The sequence below is a fragment of the Oryctolagus cuniculus genome, chromosome 16, assembly GCF_051225735.1.
Source record: "Oryctolagus cuniculus isolate XC-2025 breed Fujian yellow rabbit chromosome 16, ASM5122573v1, whole genome shotgun sequence".
NCBI classification, from domain to species: Eukaryota; Metazoa; Chordata; class Mammalia; order Lagomorpha; family Leporidae; genus Oryctolagus; species Oryctolagus cuniculus.
Window position 1 is genome coordinate 60737098 of NC_142882.1, and position 19606 is coordinate 60756703.

At 42.7% G+C, this 19606-nt stretch overlaps 1 protein-coding gene across 19 annotated transcripts in view; it reads left to right on the forward strand.

Moving 5' to 3' along the window:
• BBS9 (Bardet-Biedl syndrome 9) overlaps nucleotides 1–19606 on the forward strand; it is a 438558-nt gene that overhangs the window by 366110 nt on the left and 52842 nt on the right. For 8 of the 19 annotated variants that reach the window (XM_008261624.5, XM_008261625.5, XM_002713746.6 and 5 more), the window contains one exon: nucleotides 13328–13550. The exons of 2 other annotated variants lie outside the window; for them this stretch is intronic. In XM_008261624.5, coding sequence (XP_008259846.2) covers nucleotides 13328–13550 — 223 coding nt within the window. Of the gene's footprint in view, nucleotides 1–13327; nucleotides 13551–15423; nucleotides 16336–19606 lie in introns of those variants that run through there. 9 more of the 19 variants (XM_089315492.1, XM_089315494.1, XM_089315493.1 and 6 more) reach the window with 3 other exon arrangements.

A 19606-nucleotide genomic window follows, 5' to 3' on the forward strand; every position in this document is an offset into this window, starting at 1 on the left:
TTGGTACCACAATGTTTCTATTTATAATTATGAAATGCTGAAAGCAAGCCAAATGCTAGTAGGAAAATATGAACTGTATTATATTTAATTCAGTAGGACTTTGTGGCAGAAGGGGTTCAAATCTCTTTTTGAGCAAATACTTATTACGTGTCCTTAGGCAAGTTGTGGTGCTATCTGAGCATTGGTTTTTATCTATATAGTGGTGAACTAGTCCCCACCCCAGGGGCTGGCTCTTCTATGAAGAGAGGTGAGAGTAGCTGTTTGGATTTGATTTCAGCTGGCTTTCGCTTTGCGTTCTTATGGAACCAGTAAACCCATGGTACAGAGGAGGAATGTGAGATTAAGACAGTGTGTGAACTTGGCACTCCAGTGCCCTCCTCATGAAGGCATTCCTGGAGTCTGATGGAAACCACAGTCTGTGCAGAGTGAGCTGTCAGCCAGGTCAGGAGCGCTCAGCACAGTAGACTCCCTGCCTCTCACACTGTTACCCTGGGAGCTGTTACACAGGGAATCTTCCTACATTACAGGTATATCCTTTACTGTACTTCTCCTTTGAACTACATAATCTGGACTTCATTAGTTTGCCTATGATCTACTAGAAGTGACTTACTGAAACACAATAAACATTAAATGAAAAAAATGTATGTATGAAAGTCTTTAATAAGACACCGAAGTGTGTGTGTGTGAGTGTGTGTGTGTGTATATATATATACACATACATATATATCCAAATTATATATTTTACACAAGGTAACTGAAAATTACATGGCTTGTTTTTGAGCTCAGCATTTGAGACCACACACTGAGCCTTCTTTGCATATTTTACCATTTCAGACTCAGTTTGGTGTTGTTTCTATCATCTGAAAGAATGAAATAACAGTGTAATGCAGAGATGCTAAGCCATACTTTAAAAATAGTGTTCCACATGGGACTCCATGAGGATACTCTTTATATACTTCTGAAGGCTGTGTGAGAACTGACAGAGATAATGTACGTGAGGTGCCAAATGTGGTGCCTGGCACATGACAGATGACTGGGAATTGGTAGTTATTGTTACTCTGTGTCAACAATAAGATGCCATCCTCTGGAAATTGGGGCATTATTTTATAGACCAATTAGAAAAAAAACTCCTGTCAGTTAACTATAGTGTAACATTTTTTATCACTCAGAATTTTTAAGAAGAAGCCAGGAGCTTCTTCCAGGTCTCCCATGTGGGTGCAGGGGCCCAAGGACTTGGGCCATCTTCTGCTTTCCCAGGCCACAGAAGAGAGCTAGATAGGAAGTGGAGCAGCCGGGTCTCAAACCGGTGCCCATATAGGATGCTGGCACTTCTGGCCAGGGTGTTAACCCCCTGTGCCACAGTGCCAGCCCCAGTCTGTGTTTCTTCTTATGACATTGTATGGTTTGTCGGGAAGAATGTGATTGATACAGCACTTCTTTAGAATGTGTTGCTGTTGCCTTCATGATTTTTTTTTCTGAACCTTAATATCCATCCTGAAAGTTTTCCCTGTTGACTAAACTCAAAGTTTCACATCTTTTTCCCTGTTGAGTTGAATCAAAAGTTGGAAATTAAGCTTCTGTTCAAAATCAGTAGGAAATTGTAGGCAAATTGATGTATAGTAGTGTAACGATAGCTCTGTATGGTATCTTAACTAGTGAAACCACTTCTATTCCAGAGACCTGACAACTTTTCCTGACTCCAGTTATATTGCTTGGCAAAGAATACTAGTGTATGTGTATGTGTCTCAGTAACAAAACATCACATAGTTTCTTCTCTCTCTCTCTTTTTTTTTTTTTTTTTTTTTGGACAGGCAGAGTGGACAGTGAGAGAGAGACAGAGAGAAAGGTCTTCCTTTTTGCCGTTGGTTCACCCTCCAATGGCCGCCTTGGCTGGCGCGCTGCGGCCGGTGCACCACGCTGATCTGAAGCCAGGAGCCAGGTGCTTTTCCTGGTCTCCCATGGGGTGCAGGGCCCAAGCACCTGGGCCATCCTCCACTGCACTCCCTGGCCACAGCAGAGAGCTGGCCTGGAAGAGGGGCAACCGGGACAGAATCTGGTGCCCTGACTGGGACTAGAACCCGGTGTGCCGGTGCTGCAAGGCAGAGGATTAGCCTAGTGAGCCACGGTGCCGGCCACATAGTTTCTTCTCTAGGGATCTTCTTCTCTTCCTTCCTGGAAGACACATAGCTTTTGCCTTGCAAGAAAACATGAGGTTGCTGTCATTCTTCAGATGTGAATGCTGCTTTCACTGATTTCAAGTTTATGCTTCCAACTGCTCTCTTTCTATGCTTTTCCGTACACACAATAACTTTTTGGTTCCACGTTACCTTAAAATTTTAAGATATTTTAAGCTACAGTTAACTCAACAGGTGATGAGGAACATGGGTCATAAGTCAATGGAAGTGATGTGATATGAACAGCTCAGATACAGGGTATGCATCTGCAGGCAGCAACCATGACAGCATGACTGGAGCCTGGAAGCCACTGAATATGACACAGCCCTGCTTCATGGATGATAAAATGTGTGGGGAAATATCCGACAACTGACAGGACATAATTGTAAAGCACAGAGTGAAAGAACTGTAATTATAGCCTTCTTTTATGAAAAGAAGTGAATGGTTTGAATTGCGGGCAGGAAGTTATAGCAAAAGGCAAGACCTTGATTTTCCATCTTGGAGCAGGCATCCTTGACCAGAAGTACATTTCCTATAAATAGGAAGGCCCTTACCCATTGTTGATTTCTGAAGAGAAAGCCACAGATACACTGAGAAGCGATGAAGGTTGAGTCTCTGCCACCGTCATGTTTAATGTGGCAGATTGCTTAACACAGTTAGGAACTTGGATCCCACTGATACGTACTTGGTGCAAAACACTGGGGCACAGCTCTTCTTTCTCCCTGCAGGGCATAAGAATTTGCAGATGAAACCACTGATACCAGTAGCAGGAATAGGCTTCATTTTCTGCTTTTGGGGTGGTTATACTTTCCAGCTTCCTAGGAAATAGAATCTAATTGCTGTGATTTAACAGCAGTGGCAATGGCTTTTTAACCCATGGAGACTGAACTCGAGGTCAAAATCATTTCCATACAGTTTTTAGCAATCTCAGAAGGACCAATAAATCTTCCATATAGTTTTTAGCAATCTCAAGACCAATAATCTTCACTAACTGGAAGATTTCCCTTTTGTAAAGAAAAAAAGGAGTTCAATACACACTCCACAATATAGGCCTTTCCCCTGTAATTCAAGAAAATGAATTTTTGTTGAGTATTATCCTATGCTAGGTATTAAACAAGCACTTTTCATGTGTTACCTGATTTAATTCCCACTCTGTCCATTTGAAGTATGACATTTGCAGCAGATTCTGGGAGTGCTTACCCTTCTCTTCATCTCTCACCATTCCTGAGGTTTCCACCTGCCGAACACCTGCGGTTTCTTGCCTGCGGACTTTCCTTTGTTTGGCAGAGGCTGTGTGGCCACCAAGCTTAGCCAGTGACTGAAGGGATTTGGTAGATTAGTATTCCAGCTTCCTCATCCCTCTGGTAAAGGAAATCTTGGGTAGTTAGACACCAACTCCTGGAGCTGTGCAGCAGGATTGAGCTCTGGCCACCTATAGCAGTAACTTTTTGTTTGTTTTGTTTTGTTCTTTTAAGGCAGAGTGGACAGAGAGTCAGAGAGAAAGGTCTTCCTTTTCCGTTGGTTCACCCCCAATGGCTGCTGCGGCTGGCGCACTGTGCTGATCTGAAGCCAGGAGCCAGGTGCTTCTCCTGGTCTCCCATGCGAGTGCAGGGCCCAAGCACCTGGGCCATCCTCCACTGCACTCCCGGGCCACAGCAGAGAGCTGGCCTGGAAGAGGGGCAACCGGGACAGAATCCGGCGCCCCAACCGGGACTAGAACCCGGTGCTGGCGCCGCAGGGGGAAGATTAGTCTATTGAGCCGTGGCGCCGGCCAACAGTAACTCTTAATAGCATGCCCTTCAAGGCTCCTCCATCTCACTCCTCAAACCCCATTAGCACTTCTTGTATCAGCTCTCAAATTACTTGTGCTCTTATTCTTGTTTCAGGGCAGTTAGTTCCAAATTATAGATGGGAGCTATCCCTGGGGTTCCACGTCTAGAAAATAACAGGCAAGATTTCAAACCAGACTCTGGAACCTCACAAAAATGAACAATCTTGCCCAATGGGAGAACTTTAGACCAGGGGATTGTGCTGAATTTTTCCTCTTCCTCACTTGGGCTACTTTAGCAAGAATAGGTATAGATTTGTTTTGTAGTTATGAATACCTGTGCTAAATTCTCTGATAGAAAGCCCTGCAAATGGAAGCAACTTGTGGTTTGCCTTATATAACATTAAAAGGAACTTAAGCTATTTGATTTTTGCCTATGTGTTAAACAAGTGGACAGACCTTTCTGTCTTGAATAACTTTTGACAAGTCATTCTTGTTATTTGAGGAAGGGGGCTGAGGAATGGGGCTGAGGAATGGGGGAGGGAGGGCTAAACAGATCATTACTAAATCTCTTTGTCTAAACCTCTAAATACATTTCATTTTCTACATCAGTATTTATATGTATTCTTATTACTTGAGTGTAAGCTACTTGAAGGTAGGATCCATATTTAAGTCACCATTTTTTTTTTGCTTTATAAACACAGTATTTAGTGTAACATCTTGTACCAGTTTAGCTTTAAATAAATATTTTTAAAATAAATGACTATATGGACTCACACTAATGCTTTATGTAATGGACAAAGACATTTATTTAAAATAAGGATCAGTACAGGGAAAAACATACCACTTTATAACTAATTACTATAGAGCTTTGAGATTTATACTACTATGCATTCCTTAGATGGATCACCATGAAAAATGACACTAACATTGTATAATCATTTCAGATATCATTCTAGATACTTTGTCTCCAGACATGAATTCTGTTTGAAGAAAACAGAAATGGGCATCAAATATGTGGGCCTTCCTGTAGCGGCTCCATATCCATTGGTGACCTTGATCAAAAAAAGAAGTAGGTAGCCACATCCTAAAATAGCGAAACTTCTGGCTGGTCCTGAAAAATCCAAACTAATTAAAGGGAAGAGAGAAAAACAGGAGCAAAAGGATCCTGTATTGCTTTACACTTAAATCAGTGGTTTTATGTAGTTTTAGACTTTTTCCCCCTGAATTTGGTCATTCCCTGTTCTTTGAGATTCTTAAACAACATTGTTAGAGGGGTTTACTCACGTAGATCTTCTCTTATCCTAGGTATCACTGAAGTTTTCCTAGCTCCATCAGATACATGGATACTTGGGGAATCTAGGGCCCCATATGTCTTACGATCTGATAACAGGCATGGAAACTCCAAGTGTTCTCAATGAATTCTTGCAATGAGCATCTAAAATGTAGACTCATCAGAGTCAAGATGGACCATTATGTTCCCATTATGTTCTTTTTTTTTTTTTTTTTTTTTTTTTTTGACAGGTAGAGTTAGAGACAGAGACAGAGAGGAGAGACAGAGAGAAAGGTCTTCCTTCCATTGGTTCACTCCCCAAATGGCTGTTACGGCTGGCACTGTGCTGATCCGAAGCCAGGAGCCAGGTGCTGCTTCCCGGTCTCCCATGCGGGTGCAGGTGCCCAAGTACTTGGGCCATCCTCCAATGCCTTCCTGGGCCACAGCAGAGAGTTGGACTGGAAGAGGAGCAACCAGGACTAGAATCTGGCACCCATATGGGATGCCGGCGCCACAGGCGGAGGATTAACCAAGTGAGGCACGGCGCCGGCCCTGACCGTTATGTTCTTAAGGATGATGGTGTGCAGAGGTCACTCGTGGATATCTGTTTGAAACGTCTGTGTAGATCTAAAAGCTTTTAAGAAAAGTCTGATTCAACCAAACTGGCACAGATCAATGTGTTTTTGATTATGCATGTAGTCATATGCAGATTATTCACGTGGACAGAGAAACTGATTTAAATTCTGGTCCTGTGAATATGTTGATCATGCTAAAGAAATTTTTTATGGGAAGTTTTTTTTCTAAAGCTCAGTATTTTAAGAGGAGGCTAAGCAGCTCTGATAACATTAGATTGAGATACATATAACGAAATGGGACAGAAGTACATGGTAGCATACAGGCCAAGAACATGGGGTGTAGAGCCATACAGTCATGGATCCTATTGCAGTTCCTGCTTTTAGTAATTATATCATTTGTGATGAAGAATTTTATATCTAAAGCCTCAGTGAGAAGCCTGCAGCGCGGGCATCACGTATGGGCGCCTGTTGAGTCCTGGCTGCTCCCTTTCTGATCCAGCTCCCCGCTAATGGCCTGAGAAAATAGTGGAAGATAGGCCAAGTGCTTGAGCCCCTGCTTCCATGTGGGAGACCAGGAAGAGGCTCCTGGCTACTAATCAGCCCAGCTCCAGCCATTGCAGCCATTTGGGGAGTGAACCAGCAGATGGAAGACCTGTCCTTTGTCTGTCTCTCTTAATCTGCCTCTCAAATGAATCTTAAAAGTTATAATGCCTACCTCTTAGGGTTAAGGGAAGAATGAACTGCAATAGCATTTGTAAAATTCCAAGAACACTTGCCTAGCATATAAGAAGTCCTTAATAGTTTTTAGTCTTATTATTGGTGTTGCTGTTACTAATCCCATGAACCAGCTCAGAAAAGATCAGCTTTTGGAGAGCACTCTCACAAGTAAGAATAATGGCGTGGAATTAACACCCTGTAATTGCTAGGCATATGCCATTAAATCTTAACAAGCACCAGGCAAAGGAAATATTATTGTCTTGATTTTTTTATTGATGAGGAAACAGACTCAGTATGAAAATAAAGTCACAATTCAATCTAGGTCTTCTGACTTCTTTTTTTTTTTTTTTTTTTTTGACAGGCAGAGTGGACAGTGAGAGAGAGAGACAGAGAGAAAGGTCTTCCTTTGCCCTTGGTTCACCCTCCAATGGCCGCCGCGGCCGGCGTGCTGCGGCCGGCGCACCGCGCTGATCTGATGGCAGGAGCCAGGAGCCAGGTGCTTTTCCTGGTCTCCCATGGGGTGCAGGGCCCAAGTACCTGGGCCATCCTCCACTGCACTCCCTGGTCACAGCAGAGAGCTGGCCTGGAAGAGGGGCAACCGGGACAGAATCAGGCGCCCCAACCGGGACTAGAACCCGGTGTGCCGGCGCCGCTAGGCGGAGGATTAGCCTAGTGAGCCGCGGCGCCGGCCTAGGTCTTCTGACTTCTAATCTAATCTACTTTTTGTGGCCCATCTGCCTCTTTCATAGAAATGTGATAAGCAAGTTTAGTAGTCCCCCTTATCTATTGTTGTACTTTATGCAATTTCAGTTACCCTTAGTCAACTGAAGTCTGAGATCATTGAATGGAAAACTTCAGAAGCAAATAATTCATAAGTATTAAATAACTTTTATAATGGTATATTGTAATTCTAGTTTATTATTTTCTGCTGTGCTTCACTTATCAATGAAACTTCATCATAGATAAGTATGGACATAGAGGGTTCAGTACTCTCCTGGGGCTCAGGCATCCATTTGGGGTCTTGGAATGTAGCCTTCCATAATAAGGAGGCCTTACTGTACAGTTGCAGTGTGAGGTGGTGAATGCGTGAAGGTTGTGTGTTGCATGGTACACCCCATAGCTCATCACTTTGGGGAAAAACAGGCTCAAACTCTGGGTTCGCCTTCCTGAGCCCCCATTATCGCCTAGGTCTTGACCTGGTAATTTTTACTATATTTTTAACTTTCCTGTTTCTTCAAAGAAATGTTTTTTTAAATTTTTTTTTTTCTCATCCTCTGGGAAATTTGGTCCAAATGATCTAGTCTACAAAAGGTAGCTTTCAGGGGCCGGTGCTTATGGCACAGAAGGTTAATCCTCCGCCTGCAGTTCTAGTCCCGGCTGTACCTCTTCTTATCCAGCTCTCTGCTATGGCCTGGGAAAGCAATACAAGATGGCCCAAGTGCTTGGGCCCCTGCACCCGCGTGGGAGACATGAAAGAAGCTCCTGGCTTCAGACTGACTCAGTTCCCACCATTGTGGCCATTTGGGGAGTGAACCAGCAAATGGAAGATATTTCTCTCTGCCTCACTGTCAATAACTCACCTCTCAAATAAATAAAATTTTTTAAAAAGGCAGCTTTCCCTTGGAACTTCATTATCAATTTGATGTTCCAATCTTAATTTTGTTTTTTAGTAAGTTGCTTCTATGTTCATATGATTGTAATCCTTCATCTAAAACAAACTTCAATGTTTCCTCCAGGTGACTGTCTCCATCTCCATGGGATGTTATTCATGTATTGCCTTTTTTTTTTTTTTTTTTTTGACTGATTATGGCTAGTCAGGGTCAAATTTCATGATAATTCAAAGAACCTGCTTTGTGTTCCTCTATCTAAAGCATTGAGGTCAGGATGGGAGTCCAGGTCAAGTGCAAATATCCTGACAAAACTTGAGCTAAAAATGAAAGTATTGGATTAGTTTGGTTTGAAGTGAACTTGTGTGTCTTGTTTATACAGCTCAACTCTAGGAAGGTCACTTAGCTTATTTATTTTGTTAAACAGGTTTTAAATTTTCATTCAGTAGGAAGACATTTGCTTGATTTTTCAGAGGGATAAATAAGCCCACACTCTGCTATACTTTTGGTTGAGTAGATTTTTACAGCTTTTGAGTCATGCCCAAGAGAGAACTCCAAAAGCCTAATAGGTCGCTTCAGAGTAAAGGAATGATATTGGAAAATGACAGTTGGTAGCTGAGAATTCTCTTCATTTTTTTATTGATAAATTGACAAAGTTAAGCTTCTTTTTCTTTTTCTTTTTTCTTTTGACAGGCAGAGTTAGAGAGAGAAAGCTCTTCCTTTACCATTGGTTCACCCTCCAATGGCCACTACGGCCGGCGCACAGCGCTGATCCGAAGCCAGGAGCCAGGTGCTTCTCCTCATCTCCGATGTGGGTGCAGGGCCCAAGCACTTGGGCCACCCTCCACTGCACTCCCGGGCCACAGCAGAGAGCTGGCCTGGAAGAGGGGCAACCGGGACAGAATCCGGCGCCCCAACCGGGACTAGAACCCGGTGTGCTGGCGCTGCAGGCGGAGGATTAGCCTATTGAGCTGTGGCGCCGGCCAAGCTTATTTTTCAATGCTTTCTTTCATTAAAGGCATTGAATATGATTTTAAACTCAGTAAGAGGTCATAAAGATTATACGACTTGGTTTCATTTTATTTTGTTCTATATTTTAGGCTCAAAAAGCTGTTTTACTCCTCAAAGCTGAAGAGCTCAATGTTTTGGGCCCTCTTTGATTGAAAGGGAGATTTCTTGAACCCAGTCTATTCTTTGGAAATAAGCTGACCCTAGATAAATCTTGGAAAGTTCGTACACCTTCCAAAATATGTAATTTATAGCTTATCTTGGCAAAGTATAATCTGATAGAACACAATATAAAGTAATCTCTGTGAATCAGTCATAAACACCAAAGACTTTTCATTGTGAATCCTTTAGCTCTTTTCAAGAGGAAATGTTTTCCCCTTTAATACAATTTGATAAGTGAATATGGGTGAGGTTGTTTTGCTTTCAAATGTGTAGTGTCAGACTTGGTACTTCCAAGAATCTTCTTTCCTCACCTGCAGCCTGGACTGTGTCTGCATAAGCTCCATTTATTTCCTTAGATCTTTTTAATCTTTTATCTCTTCCTTACAGTTGGCTGTGTGCATCTTTGGTAGTAAGTGCTACTGTGGCAGTGTGTGGTTTTTCCCTCTACCACTATAGTTAAGGATGTGGTAGTGTTTCTATTAGAAAGATAAGTTTGCAGGAATTTGTAATTTGTTTGAAGAAAAGTTTTAGGAATGTTACTTTGCACATTGGATTTTAATGGTATATTTCTGTTTTCTGATTTTAAAAAGTGGGATTGAATATTTTTGCATATCCTGTAATATCTTCCACTTAATGTTTTGGAGTGCCTTCCTACCCATTTAAGGTTGGCCTAGTGAATGGTGTTATTCCTGTGTGATGGAGATCTCGGAGAGATTGAGTTATCTAAGGTTACACAGTGAAGGGGCAGTGAGGGGAATGAGGTTAAATAAAAACCCAGGGGCTTATCAACAGCCATGTTCAACCTAGCTGTCCTATTTCACATGTTGCAGGGATTACTCTGTTAATTTATTCTTCTTTGGCTACTTTGGTGGGTGGCCTAGAGGATTAGTTTGCAAACTTGGATAAACTTTCTTCTGTTTCTGATAAGCTACTTGCTTAGTACTTACATAGAGGCATAGGGGCCAGGGCAGACTAGCAGGGTGGGTAGCAGAACAAGCAGAAACTTGGCTCAAAGGCCCTTCATGTGTCTCATAACCATTCCTTTGTGTTAGCACACGTGAGCTTAGGTAGCATTTCAGGCCCTCCAAATAATAACTCTGCATTTTAGTAGCAATCTTTCTGAAGCATTGGTTTCATGTCTCAATAAATTAAAGAAATATACATATCAAATACGTAAACATAGCATGGTTTTTAACTTGATCTGCCAGTTGGCAGTAGGAAAAAGACATTTTCTTGTACTACTATATGAACTAAATGCCCAATCTAGTTAAATTATCTAATATGTTACTATAATATATTTATGGATATAGTAGTTTGCTTAGATGAATAGGTTATAAGAGAATAGGAATTATTTTAATGCTAAAATGACCACACAGCATATATATGCCAAATTATATTCCAAGAATCTTTCATTCTTATACTGCAGAGGCCTTTGTCAATGCCTCCAAAAGTGACTTAACATATGCCTCTCCAGTGACATTTGGATCCTTACTTTGCCTTATCTTTTATCATTCTTGAAACACAGTCAATTTTAGACATTTTTCCAGTTTAGATTTTGTTAGTAGTAGAGAAATATTTTTGTGGTTACCAGTGGTTTATTATTCTTTAGTGGTTTGGGGTGGGAAGCTGCTTTGACAGTGTTTGAGGTCTCTTGAAAGGATTTTCGAGATCATTTTAAAGTAATTTATTTCTTGACTTTTCTAGTGGCATCTGTAATGGGCCAGCAGAATACAAAGTCCTGATTAACTATCATGCCGATCAGTGGGAAGTTCTCTAGTGGACGCATGAGCATGTGCATTTTGTTCTAAAAACCCAACTGCATAAACCCTGCAGGGGAAGAGAGGGCACATGTGGAAGAGGCCTGGGCTGGGCATCTGTGCTCCTTGTGAAGAGTGTGACGCAGCTGCAAGAGCGGTGGCTACGGAGGCCGGGCTGGCAGGTGGCATTCCCAGGAGACGGAAGGGACAGCTGGGAGCTACCCTGCGCTCCCAAGCCCTGGCCTGGTGTCTTGGGGTCAGTTTAGAGTTCTCTGCATAGCTGTATAAATTTTTAAGTGTGTAAAATTGGAGCTTATTCAAAGAAGAGTGGTCAGGATGGAGCGAAAACTTGAAACCATGTTTATGTAAGGAAGAGCCGGAGGAACGGAGATGTTTATTCTGGAGGGGAGGGTACAGAATCTCTGTCTTCACAGATAGAAAGGGCTGTCATGTAGAAGAAGGCTTAGATTTATTCTGCAGGCTCTAGAGGATAGAGGAAGGGCCAGCGGGGCAGATTTAGGCACACTGTAGCAATATTTGTCTGCAAGACTGCCTCAAAATGAGCAACTTTGGATCTTAAAGACAATCAGGCCTAGGCAAATAATTGTTGTCATATAAAGAATCCTGGGAAAATCCTACAAGACTGAAGTCGGAAGTCTCCCAAGTCCTCTCAGCTCTAGGATCTTGGCTCTCTGTATCTCACTATCTCTGTCCTGCAAGCACAGTCCTTGACTACCTAGCACAACGCAGGGGTGGGGAGAACTAGGCACACTAGTGGGAAACCAGGCACGCAACAACCATGGCACAGGATGAAGAGTGCTGGGCCTGAACTGGTGCAAGTGGTCTCCGAGCCCCCAAAGTGGGTCTGAGATGCTTTCCTTGGATGGCAGTGTCTGAGCTGAGTTGTGAGTGGTGATACAAGTGTAGAGGTAGGACCATACAGCCTGAGAGTTGAGCCAGTGAGGGAGAGAGTGTGAGTGCAGGGAGTGGGACGAGAAAACAATGGAGCAGGACCTGGAGCAGAAAGCGCCTTATGTGCCAAACTGAACGCTTGCACTTAGGAGTTGAAGCTTGGGAAGAACCTTATTGTGTTACGTATTTGAAAAGTGGCTCACATAATAAGGCTGATGGACTGGTCCCAACAGTAATGGTTCCCAGGAGCACCTTCTCCCTGACTTTCAGGTTTCAGGGTCTTAGAGTCTTCTTGCAATTTGATAATGAGAATAAACTCCATTAATCTCCTTGTAAACTCTTTTATTGCCATGTCTGTAGTGCCATAGGGCTTACCAGCCTGAGTCCAAATGCAGCGACATTGACAAGGACACCCAGTCTTCACTCAGGCTGCTGCTCAAGGCCTCTGGACCCCCGCAAAGGTCTTACCCAGCTATTCCTGGGGCTCCTGGAGGATGCCTAGTGGGAATTCATCACCTGACCCCTCCTTTGTGCTCCCTTACTCCTTGTTGCTAGTGTTGTCTGAACCCACCTGAGGGTGGTGCCTCCCCATTTCAGTCCTGCTGGTGACAGTGCCCCCGGGGCGGTGCTGAGGTCCCTGCCCGGCACCGATGCTCCTAGGACTGCAGCCCTCGCAGTGCTTGGGTCACACTGTACTTCTCCAGGTCTTTCCTGCAGCACAGCCATGCTGTTCCCAGCAAAATCAGGACAAATGGTCGGCCTCCTTGCCTCGTGTGACCTCTGTCCTCTGAAGTCAGACCTCCTAGGGTGTTGTGTCTCCCCAAATCCCTCTTCAAACAAGCTCCTGTGGTCTCTGCCTGTACCCCTGAGGCTGTGGGACCAGTAGCTGAGAGAGACACCTGGGGTTTCTCTCCATTTAAGTTTGCCGCACAGTGTCTCAGAGGTGCTCCCCATCTGGCCAGCTGTCCCTCAGCAGAATGGTGCGGCCAAACCACAATCCCAGCGGTTTCACCACTGGGTCGATAGATGCACCTGCAGCTGAGATTTTCCTTATTGTTGGTGATGACTTTGAGTTTGGCAAATCGAGAGCTGCTTCTTGTATGTCCTCTCATTGAATCACCCTGTCCCCCGTGAGGGACAACCTCATTAGCATCCTTAGTTTGTAAATGAGGATGAAGCTGAGAGGAGTTAATTCATTCTAGGTCAAACAGCTTGAATTCAAAGCCAGGCTGGTCTGGAACATTCCAGACACCAAGTACTTCACAACTCCCAACAGGTGAACACTGAGTAACTTGGGATAATCAGGTTGACATTAAGTGTCTACATGGTCCTTTGTCATCTTTGCACAAATTCAGAGTTGGCTTTTGCATCCAGGGCTGGGAAGAAACGGCGGATGCTGCCATTTCCCACCTGCTGAAGACCTGCTTGTCAAAGAGCTCAAAGGAGCAGGCTTTGAACCTCAGCAGCCAGCTGGACGCGCCCAAAGACACCAGCCGACTGAAGAAGCACATCACCTTGCTCTGCGACAGGTTGGCCAAAGGTGGCCGTCTCTGCTTAAGTACTGACGCGGCGGCCCCGCAGCCCATGGTCATGCCAGGTAAGGGCTCCGGCCACGCTCCCCACGCACAGCTGTGCTGCCCCCAGGTTACAGGAATGTGTCTGTGGTTGTATTTGGGGTCTCAATTTCATATTAAAGTGATGATAGCCAAGAAAATTGCTTTCACGTGTCCCCTCAGATATCCCAGGATAACCACTTGGATAAATATTCTCAGGGTATTTGCTTGCTAAACAGTTCTGAAATGGTATGTTTTTTTCTTTCCTTTTAAATATATGATCCATTTTGTTTTGCTTCTAACCAATAAAAAGTGGATTAGCGAATAAAAGTATTTTAAGGCAAAGTTTTACTAAATGTGATCTCGTGACACTATATTTCATAAATGTAAATAGCATAATACAAGCAGCTAATGGGATCCAGATGAGATGAGTCCCTTGGCTGTCTGCTTGTATCGTGATCATTGGAATAATGCATGTGCCACAGAGGGAAAGATCATGGATCAAGAGATATGAGCAGGCTTCAGAGGTGATGCACCTGTGGCCAAGGTGGAGTGAGATCCCGGTTAGCCCTGCCTGGCAGGCATCGAGGGGCATGGGCATCAGGTCTGCTCTTCCTGCGGTGAGCAGGGCTGAGCAATCAGATGTACCGTACTCGGGTTCCTTGAAAGCAGCAGTGCCCAACTCTCATTTCCCTTCTCCTGTCTATGGCAAAAGGCAGCAGGATAACATGAATGGGTTGGTGACATCTGGCAGCTGTGGCATCCATGTCCTCCTCAAGCAAGGGGCATGGTATGAGATGTGATATCATTTTTCTCTTCTTCCTCCTTATTCTCCTTTTGTTCATTCCCCCTCACCTCCATATGGACGCTTTGGCTGTTGCCCTCTTTTCACCCACAATCAGCATTCCTAGAAGCAAAAAGGAATGCAAGCAAAATCCTAAAACCATAAACGTGGAGGCAGTGTAGCATCATTAATAAGCAGACTCTGGAAGCAGACAGGCCCATGTTTGGGGCCTGCCTCTATCCCGTCTTCCTTATCGACTCTCGATGTGTTACTTACCTTTCCAGTCTCCCTTTCTCTCTCTAGAAGGTGCTTTTAGGAATGCTTGCCTTGTTTCTGGGGACTTACGTGTTTGTAAGGCAGCTAGCTCGATGCTTAGAATAGAGTCACACTTAGAAACTCCTACTGTTATTGCTACCATTGTTATGGCTGTACGTATAATTGAGGCTCTAAATGCAGGGGTGAGAAAACAGGTGGTTTGAGATCATGGGATTTTATATTCTCTGATTCGAAATATTTTTATCTTAACTACACACAGATTGAACCCAGCATGTACTCCCCAAAGACTGTTTCTTATTTGGCTGTTCAGAATAGAAAGGCCTTGCTGCAGAGAAGTTCTGATGCTGTTTGTCTTAGTGGGTGCTGTCTTCATCTTGCCCTTGTAATATGCCCCTACCTGCTCCTTGGGCTTCCTCTCATCTGGCCTTGTCCACTGAAACAGGATTATTTTCCTAAGAAATAAGTGTTATGGCTTAATGAGATGACAAATGAAAAATATTTACTATTCATCTGAATTCAATCTGTGATGGGAGTTCAAAATGTTCATGGAAAATGGAATTCCGAGATGAGTTTACTTTGGGGCAAAAAATTGAGAAATCTGTTTTGGGTTTCCGATATTCATGGAAAATGTGTATTATGAAAAAAAACTATGCATGGATTTCAAAAATCTTGGGCACTATAATAAACTTACCCTTTAATTCCATTTCCCATGAACTTTTTGCAGTAACCTTGTATGACTCACCTTCCATGCCTGTCCACAGAAAAGTAAAGGGGGCTTGAGGGAAAATGGCAAGTATATGAAAGAGGACATTTGAAGGGGATTGGGTCAGCTGTCCTGATTACTGGTTTCCTGTCAGTCCAGGCCTCTGCAGCCCTGAGCAACCTGTCCAGACACTGTCTGAACCTCCTTGGGAACAGCCATTAGGAGACGAGTGGCAGTGCTGTGAGCACCAATCTGACACCTGGAGAGAACACGTGGTCCTTCAGTCACACTTGTCGACCATGGAACTTTAGTCATGTTCATTCCAATAACTAGATTTGTAAGCAACTTGAGGGTTATGTCTATATCTAGGATATGGAACATTTCGGTCCTCAGTGCTGAGTTTTTGAATGTTTAGAAAGCAGGAGCAGAAGAAGGAAGAATGAAGAAAGGCAGAAAGATGAAAATGTATTTACAGCCAGGAGATAGTAAACCAGGCTTATGCCTCTCACGCCCAACACTGGAGAGACGGAGGCTGTTGGTATGCCTTTTTTCTTTGCTTGCTGGTGACCCCCTGTGGGGCTCTGTGATTGCGTGACACTCAATCTAATCACAACAATGAGGCCTTAACAAATTATTCAATCCATGTTCTTTGACACTAACATGCTCAATTATTGCCTGTAACCCAGAGCTCACAATGTTTCATGCACTTTATCCCTGGACTTAGCACATTTTTGAGGTAGAAAAGACATGTAGAATTATTACTGTATTACAAATAGAAAACAGGGGCAGGGAAAACAAAATCTCTTGCCCAAAGTTACATAGTTACTGGAAGGATTCAGTCTAGAATCCAAGTCTCCTAGCCCACGGTGCATCCCTCTAGACCACACAGACCACAGTGGTGCACAGTCGTTTCTGGCCAGATCCTCCTCCTGGGTAAGCTATTCTTGATCTGGCCTCTTGTCACTTAAATGGGTCCAGCAGCGGGGGAGGAGGAGAACAAATAGTTCCACATAGTAGTCTCATTCCTTTGCCATGAAGAATATATTAAAGGTTTATTTTAAACTTGTTTTGTGCTTAATTTTTATTTCTATAAGTGACATGATATCCCAGAGATAATAAATACTTTTATTTCTGCTTCAGCCCCTTAAATCATGCAACTTAGAATGTTAGTTGACCTTAAATAGTTGTATCTGAATGTTTGAAGGTAAAACAGCACAGCAGAAAGGAGGAAGGAGGGTCTCGCTAAACACATAAGTGTGCAGGCATTTTTCAGCCCTGATCTAGTTTTATGCTCTCGATGGGAACCTAGAAATTAGCTGGTTCAGCTCCCTCACTTAACAGCTGAGGTAAGGAAGGCCTAAGGAGGGAAAGTGACAAGTGGGTAGGATTAAAAGGCTGGAGTGTGTGTAGTTTTACCATGTTCCCTATTAAATTGCAGATGGATAAACATCTCCGAACAGAAAGCCCTTGGTCCTTTCTAGCCTTGTGACCTTATGAGCCCAGCACCTTGGAGATGCCCTTTCGCTGCTCCAGCGAAGGCCACGATGATGGCATCCTCCCTGGCATCCAGGCTCTGGAAGTCTTTTCCACCAGGAATTGCCTGGTGGATTTTTCTCTGCATTTCTTCTGCTTATCTGCTGTCAGATTTTGCTTAACCTTTTCTGGGAACATTTTTTTTTTTTTATTGCAGAACCATCAATCTATTTCTCTTATTTGCAGCTTTGATATCTGTATCTTTTCTGCTGAGAAATACAGTTTGTAAGAAATCTACCTATATGGAAAGGTCTCTTTTTCCAGTCTTAGCTGTGTGCATTGTACCCTTAGAGCAAGAGTCATAGAGGGCCACTGGGACAGCATTAAAAACACCAGGGCACTGTTAAAAAATCTGAATGTGAATGACACAGTGGTCTGTCACCTTCTCATACTTGTATTTACCTGTTTTGTACTTGTAGGTATTTGGGGCTAAGTATTTGCCTTAGTTTGCTGAAGGCTTCCTTTTATGGCCTCCATGTCTAGGACAATATGTCAAGGACAGTCTTTTAGCAGCCCTAATTACAGCCTAGATTTGAATCTTTCAAGCACATATGCACAACTAAATATATGTGAGGACATGGGTAGTCCTATCATTTAACCCATGATTTTGGAGGCTAATCATTTTAGCCTCATGGATATTAGAATATGAATAATTTTTTAAAGTTGTTTTTTTTTTTTTAGATTTTATTTATTTATTTGACAAAGTTACAGACAGAGACAGATAAGAGAAAGGTCTTTTTTCCGTTGGTTCAGTCCCCAAATGGCTGCAACGGCTGGAGCTGTGCCAGTCCAAAGCCAGGAGCCAGGAGCTTTTACCTGGTCTCCCATGTGGATGCAGGGGCCCAAGTACTTGGGCCATCCTCCACTGCCTTTCCAGGCCACAGCAGAGAGCTGGACTGGAAGAGGAGCAGCTCGGACTAGAACCAGTGCCCATATGGGATGCCGGTGCCGCAGGCGGAGGATTAACCTTGTGTACAATGGCGCCAGCCCGGGAATATGAATCATTAATAACCTCATGATCATGTCTTATTTATTTTGGTTAAGCATCTTCATCTAAGTGGTGTTGTGCTCACCAAGAAGCAGTATAGGTAAGGGATAGCATGTGCTGTGCAAGCTTGGCCAACAAATTGTGTGAGCGCCCAGCAAGGCAGGCAGAGCAAGCTGGGTGAGGAGAAAGGGCTTAAAGATGGTGCAGGCTGACCAAGAGCTGCAGTGAAATGTTCTCTTCATGAGATCACGTGCCTCAGAAGTCATAATGGGACATAGTTTCAGCTGTATTTGCTTTGGCATTGCCAGGTTTCTGGGCCAGAAACAAGCCAAGAAAGAGAGGAGGAAAAAAAGGAAGCAAAAAGATGATAAACATGAGTGTCTTCATGAACATGAATCAGAAAAATTATTATTTTGAGATGTAATGTGGACCACCCAGGTATAAGAATTTTTTATATCTTTAATATATTAAATAGATAGGAAAACAGAGTATAAATCTCAATACAGAGTATACTTTTGAATAAGGTATCTAGCCTATCTTTTTGGGAGTTTTAAAATTTAAAATTCCCACTTTTTAGTATTTTAAATCTGAGTTAGTGACCATTTTCCCATAAGGGTTTGATGTTATGTTGAGGCTACTTCCAAATGACACATTTCAACAGAATTTAAATTTAATTCTCCAAGATCTAAGATGCTTGATAAGACATTTGGTGTTTACTTTCATATGGTCAGTATAATTTCACTGTTGGTTCTACACTTTGATTTTCTAAGTTTGAAGTCTTTCCTTGGGAAATTTAGGTGAATTTAATATGGGGTAGACCTCAGGAAAAAGTACTTCTTGGCATCTGAATCTGTTTTCCCTACACAGAATGTGATACTTTGTACATTTAAAAAAAGGGAGAAGGGTGCCTTCCAAAACAGGAAAATACCATTGTGAAATGGACTTTGAGGTCAAAAGCATTCAAAGGTTCCAGAGCTAGTTTAATGCTTTACCAGTTATGTGATAAGCAGCAAGTTTCTTTGCCTGTCTACATTCTAATTTTCTCAGCTATAAGTAGGAATAAGAATGATATTTTTACTCTAGGGTTGTTGCCAAATGAAATATAGTAGTACATGGAAAATGCTTGAGCGAGTGCCTGACACATAACCAATTCCCACTAAATCTAAGCTTTTCGTAGTAATAAGAATAAATACTAATGTAAACTCCCAAAGGTACCTGGGTGAACTTGACAAGGATTCTAGCATTGAATTAGTAGAGTAAACATGTAAGCTTAGAAGGAAACATTTTATACTCTTTTAAAAGTTTTCTTTTTCAGAATGTTTGTTATGAAGTAACAGTGAATGACCCTGGTATGATTACAGAAAAGGAGCTTGTACCAACTGAGAAAGTTCAGAATTGATTAAACTATGGAAGGTCTGAGGAATCAGAAAAAGGCAACCTGATCTGAGACCAACATTTCATTGTAGATATTGGGAAAGCAAAAGACTTTTGGAGAGCATGTAAAATTAAAATTAATGTTTGTCTTATAATTATGAAAATCTGTTTATTTCTACAATAATATGCTAATTCTTGGAGCATTGACTGAGATCTTTGTTTCACTTTTGGCAAGATTGTACACACTCAGATCTGACCCTATAAGCACCTTTACGAAGAGAATCCTTTTTAGGAAAGAATATTCCAAGGTATCATCTGTTTCTTTTAATCCTTTGATATGCAAATTGTCTTCTTCAGAAATATCTATCATGTCATCATTCTTGTCAGTTTTCTTCCCTTCATTGTTGACTATCTGCCAAATTTTCACTGGTCATTGGCCCTG